This window comes from Rhincodon typus, chromosome 13 (assembly GCF_021869965.1).
Source record: "Rhincodon typus isolate 14 chromosome 13, sRhiTyp1.1, whole genome shotgun sequence".
Classification (NCBI taxonomy): domain Eukaryota; kingdom Metazoa; phylum Chordata; class Chondrichthyes; order Orectolobiformes; family Rhincodontidae; genus Rhincodon; species Rhincodon typus.
The window spans coordinates 49980121-49986390 of NC_063344.1; the positions used below are offsets into that span (position 1 = coordinate 49980121).

Below are 6270 nucleotides of genomic sequence, written 5' to 3' on the forward strand. Positions count from 1 at the left end.
ATCCCTAAAACAATGCCTCATGCATCAAGCAAAGCTGCTTATAATTTGTGGGTAAACATGTCAATAATGGAGTTCAACCTTAGACTTTGTGGACAAAATGTGAAGCACTTCAAGTAGAACATTATTCATACTTCTCTTATACAACGTTGAATGTAAATAGATATAATGAAATACTTATTTTGTGATTGCCTAGAAATATAAGCGTAAGATTAATTAAATACTTACATTAATATCTTGGTCCTGCTAATGTGCTTGCAAGTCCTCAGACCTAGATGTTTATGTGGATATAAATGTTTACAGAAATGTGAAGGTATATCTAAATGTTTCTTAAGAACATAAGAATCTGGCAAAAAGGAGTAGTATTAGGCCAAAAATTCCCATGGTCTGATTTCCCATCCAATATAAGCTGCAACTCCAGTTTTCTGTTTGATTTCCATGTTTCTTAAATTGATTTCTGCCTTGAGTATACTCAATCACTATAGCAAAATTGATCCACCTCCAAGGCTTTCCATTTTTCTGTGTATGCAGACCAGAACAATGCATCGTAATCCAAGTCCTCTACAATTTCGGCAAGACTTTCTTTCTCTTATACTCCCAACTACCATTCCCATTAAAAGCCAAAACATGTTTTGCGTTCCTAATTGATTTCTGTACCAGCATATACCACAAATAAGGACAGCCAAATCTCTCTGTACACCAACATGTAATCATTTTCACCTTTTACAAATATTGTGCTTTTCCATTCTTCCTACAAAAGTGGATAGCTTCACATTCCCCCCATTATATTCTGTCGTCATTTTGCACAACCACTTGGCCTGTTTATTATAACCCTTTGCAGATTCTTCATCCTCCTTAAAATTTACTTTCCCACCTCACTTTGTAGCATCAGCAAACTAGATATATTAACTTGGTTTGTTAATTTAAGTCATTAATATAGGGCGTAAATAGCTGAGGTCAGGTTTACTCCAACTTCTTTTCTATTTTGTCTGGAATAGTTAGTTCCTAACCCAGTTGTCAGCAACCAAATCTCTTAATTCTATTAGATAAAATCCTTTAACGCAATTTGTGTTATTTGTTCATCAACCTTGTTACAAATAATTCATTTATTTAGATACATTCCCTTTATTATTTTTAACCACTTGTCCTTGATTGATCTTATGTACTAATGCACTAATGCTACCAAACTTTCTGGTCAAATAAATGTATTCACGTCATAGCCTGACAAACTTATGTTGATTTCCTGGGGCCACGCACCATACAGTCCACTACCTTCACGGATCTTATTGATGGTAGCCCATTGCTGCCTAGGTAGTGGCTTCAGCACTGCCTGCCTCCTCAGTCTTCTCCCCTTCCGTCGCACCCTGGGAATTGATTTATGACTGTATAGCATCATTAACTACATGAATTTTTTTTTCCCATTTTGCTTCTTTGTGGCCCACTCTACTTGTCTGAAACAAAATTGCTGCACTGTTTTATGGCCTTGGATTTTCTTTTAAGATGCATCATGGTCAAACAGGTTTGAGTGTCAACTTGTAACTTCTTCTATGTACACCAAGGGCAGGCTGTAAAAGTGGGAGAGATTCCAAGTTTGATGGAAAGAAATTCAGCCTCTACCTTCACTGTCCAGAGCTCCGGCATACACATAACAAGTGTACATTGCCACAGTACCTCTGATTTCTCATGGACCAGGGTGCGTGCTAGTTGGCTGGATAGACGGTGTGAATTAAATTGTGGCTAACAGTTCTCAGTCTCATTGGGGTGATTTCAAGACATTCTTCCCTGCCCTACACATTGTGCAGATTGTGATGCTGTGAGTTGGTCTTGCCTTAAAACAGAAAACTAAAGGAGATGGGAAAATACTCAGAAGTATCTCTAAATGCATTTATTTTGCAGCGGTGGATACACTTTTTCACGTGGAAATTGACAACACAATTTTTATGAGGGTTCTAGGGATACTTTATCCACAAAATGTGATTTTTATTGCCTTTTTTAGTACATTTTCAGCATTTTTTGATTACGAATTTGAAGGTAGAATTAATTTTTTTTATCATTTAGATGAAAATAAATGAAATGAACAACTAAAACTTGATTGTGGCTTTTGTATAGCATTAAAAATATTAAAACCTTCAATTACAGAACAATTTGTTACAATGGAACTTTGTGTATTTCTTTGTTCCCAGATCTCAAGTGGAAAAATATCACATTGCTTGTTAAATTGAGGGGCAGGAAGTAATTATGATAATATTTTCAACAATTATTTGGGCCCACTCCTGCTCCATTTAAACACTTCACAAATTATTTTACTTTGTGTGGGATTATTTCTACTCTCACATCCTTTTTCTGTTTTTCGTTAAACGCTGATCTGTGTTTTCCTCCAGATCTCCCAGCCATTCATTTATCTGTTTTCTACGAAGCTGCTGAATGGGTCGATATTTTCTAACGCTTCCTGTTTTTCTGCTAATTCTTCACCAAATGCCAAACTTCATCACGTGCAACTGGTAGTATTTGTCTTCATATCATCAAATAAAGTAATTTTTGCTTTTTTTTTGGTTAGTGCAGATATAATACGATGAGAACCACGCTGAAACATGTCAACGTGTGTGAAAGAAATGTCATGATTCAGACGGATTTCTTTTTCATTCTGACAGATGTACAGTCGCCCGGCGAATCAATTCAAAATCAGAAATAGTTTGCACGTTAAGTAAGTGAGAGAATGGCCTGTTGTTGCCGCTGGGAACGTTTAATGGTAACTACAATTCCTAAATTGTCAAGAGTTGTGTCCTAGTTTCTTTTTGCAACACCATCTTTGAAACATAATTATACATAAATAATTTTACGGAGGTGGCGGGTAGCTTTTGCACAGAAGGGAGAAAATGGCTAAATGGAAAATTGAAAGCTGCTTGGGAAAATAGTTAGGATGTGATGAAGTTAAACTTATTCCGAGCTTTTTGAGTCATTGCTTATTTCGCAAGGGATCCATCTGTTGCCCGAAGCGAGCTGTCAATCATCTTTGGAGCACATCCCCTGCAAGTGTTTGTATTCCCATTGCCTGTATTTCAGTGAATACGGTAAACCCAAAGTAAAACGGAGTCTGTCAGCTGATTGCTTTCCAAAAAGCAGAAAGATGGCGGCAGAAATCCACTCCCGGATGAATACGAGCCGCCCGGTTCTGCTCAACAAAATCGAGGGGCACCAGGACGCAGTGAACGCGGCTGTGCTCATTCCCAAGGAAGATGGGGTGATCACAGTCAGCGAGGACAGGTACAGAGGAGCCCAGTGTTACTCCTGTCTCCTCCCTGGGGAATCACTGACCCTCTTCCCATATGCGACTGGGATAGACAATATTTCTTTGTGTGGCAGATGTTGGAAGCTGCTCCTCTTTGTAAGAGAATTGGATGTGGGTTTCTGTGTGTTTCACTGGCGGGGCATTTCTTGCTGGTAATTGACTCGGTCCCTGTTTGGTCTTCGCTACTTTCGGGCGGGTGCCTTTTAGGTTTGTTTACATGTTGGTTCTCCTCCCTTGGCTCTGTTCTCACAACTAGTGATTTAAAAGCTTTCACATCACCAGACCCTTATGAGTTAGCGTGGATGGGGCGCTTTTGGAAGAAACCGAATTGTAGGGCACGCACACAAAACAAAATGTTCACCTTCCATATTACTTCTGTCTACTGCGTGGGTTTCCATTGGCCCCAATGACTGCCGAGCCTAGAACAGAAACCAAAGTTTGATTAGCGAGATGAGCGAACAAGAAGTCGTCAGAGTCTCAGAGTCCTAGCCGTAAATTTGCAAAGAACATCACATTTCGCAAAAAAAAAACTCACTGTTCCCCCAAAAGGAGAAGTGATTTGAAAAGAACCAGCTACTGTATGTTTTTTACCACTGAGATGGCACAGCAGCAAAAGTTTCTTTTCAGACTTTTATGAAAATGTGGTCCTTTTTTAATCTTGAGGATTAAAACCCCATGGAAACTGGTTGAGGTGGAATTTTACAAAAAAAAAATCCAAGCTTTATATTAATTCTTGGAATGATCTTTTATTTCGGTAGTTACTCCAACGCACACAGTTCTCTTTCACACTCTTTTTGTTTTAATATCGCTTAAATCATCTTTTGAAATGTTTGAGGGGCCACATAGAAATAAAGTAACACTGTCCTCTTGACATTTTGGAAACTGTTCAGTACAGTATGAACTGTTTAAACGTTTGCACCATTTCATTACTGATTAGGATATGTTATATATGTGAAATGTATAGATATCCTAAGTTAAAACGTTAGTTTCCATTTACTCTGATGACACAGTTCTACCGCGCGAACAATTGTTTTGACTCTTCTGCACTCTTTCTTAATTATCAGACTGCTCAGCTAAGATTTGGTATTTGAGAAACAAAAAAAACTTCTAATTAATTGTTTGAAAGACCAAATTCATGGTCTTCAGTCCCTGCTGCAAACTCTGCCCTGTACTCTCCAGCTTTATTTTGACTCTTTTCAAGCTGAAGCAGAATATTCACAACCTTGGAGCCATATTTGACCCTGAGTTGTGCTTCTAACCACTTCTGTACCATCATTAAGACCACCTACGTCTACCTCAGTCAAGTTACCCAACTCCATCTTGCCTCACTTCATCTGCTGCTGAAAATCTAATCCAACCTTTTGTTGCCTCTTGGATTGATTCCCTCACCACATTCTCATATTTTCCACTCTGTAAACTCCCACTGAGTTAAAACTGATATATATCCTAGTGCTCACCAAGTATTGTTCAGCCATCACTCCTGAGCTTACTGACTTGCATTGCTTAATGGTGCATATAAACATACAAGTCAGGAGCAGGAGTATGCCCCATGAACCTGCTCTGTCATTGGACCCAAAACATTAACTCCGATTTCTCTCCACAGATGCTGCCAGACCTGCTGAGCTTTTCTAGCAATTTCTGTTTTTGTTTCTGATTTCCAGCATCTGCAGTTCTTTTGGTTTTTACTTAGTATTTGACCTAATTGTAACCTCAACTCCACAATTCTGCCTGTCCCTGATAAACTTTCACCCTTTGCTTACCAAGAATCCATCCATCTCTGCTTTAAAAATATCCAAAGCCACTGTTTCCACTTTTTTTTTGTGGAAGGATGTTTCAAAGTCTAGTGATCCTTTTTGAGGGGAAAAAAATCACTATCTGTCTTAAATGGGTGTTCACTTATTTTTAAACCCTATTTCTACATTGTCCCACAAGAGAAACATCTTCTCCACACCCACCTTGTCAAAATTCTTTAGGATCTGAATTATTCCATCAAATCATCTTTTATTTTTCTTGATTCTAGTGAATGTAAGTCTAGCCTGTCCAATCTTTGCTCATAAGCCATTGCATAATTCCCCTCATGATAAACAACATCATTGTTAGCTTTCCTACTTACTTGCATGGGCATACTAGATTTTTGCAACTGATGTACTAGGACACTCAAATCCCTCTTCATATCAGAGAACTGGAATCTCTCACCAATTCAATAATATACTCCATTTGTTCTTCCGGCCAAAACAAACAATTTCACATCTTCCCATTGTATTCTATTTGTCAGATGTTTGTCCACTGTCATAACCTAACTATATGCCTTTGTCCTCTCGGCAACTTACTTTCCTTCCTTCGTGTCGTCAGTGAATTTAGCAATTGTGGTTTCAGGCCCTTCAAGCCAGTAACTAAAATAAATTGTAAACAGTTGACGTCTCATTACCCATCCCTGTGCCATATTACTTGTTGCATCTTGCCAACCAGAATAAGTCTCAGTTATACTTACTCTTGCTTCCTGTTAGCTAACCAATCTTCCATTCATGCCAATGTGTTATTTCCTGCACCACAACGTTTTACTTTCTGCAATAACTTTTGTGGGAACTTAACAATTACCTTCTGAAAATCTAAATGCAGGACATCCAATGGTTCCTGTTTATCCACAGAGCACATTACTTCTTCAAAGAACTGAAATAAATTAGTTAAATATGATTTCCCTTTCACAAAATATTGACTTTACCTGACTACCATGAAGTCTTCTAATTGCCTTGCTACAATATATTTAATAATAGCTTCAAACATTTTCCCTATGACAGATATTAAACTAACTAGCCTGCAGTTTTCTCTTTTCTGTTGCTGAACCACCACCACGCCCCTCCCCCACACCCCAAGTAAAGCTTTTCTTCAAAATTTATTTCATTGTTTTCAAATGTTCTCATGGGCTTGCACCTCCTGACCTTTGTGATCTCCACCAGTTCTACATCCCTCTGTGGTATCTAAAC

The 6270-nt window shown here is 38.4% G+C and overlaps 1 protein-coding gene across 1 annotated transcript in view; it reads left to right on the plus strand.

Moving 5' to 3' along the window:
• The first annotated feature begins 3017 nt into the window (after window positions 1–3017).
• wdfy1 (WD repeat and FYVE domain containing 1) overlaps window positions 3018–6270 on the plus strand; it is a 67251-nt gene continuing 63998 nt past the window's right edge. The window contains exon 1 of the mRNA XM_048604117.1: window positions 3018–3261. Coding sequence (XP_048460074.1) covers window positions 3125–3261 — 137 coding nt within the window. The 5' untranslated portion in view covers window positions 3018–3124. The remainder of the gene's footprint in view (window positions 3262–6270) is intronic.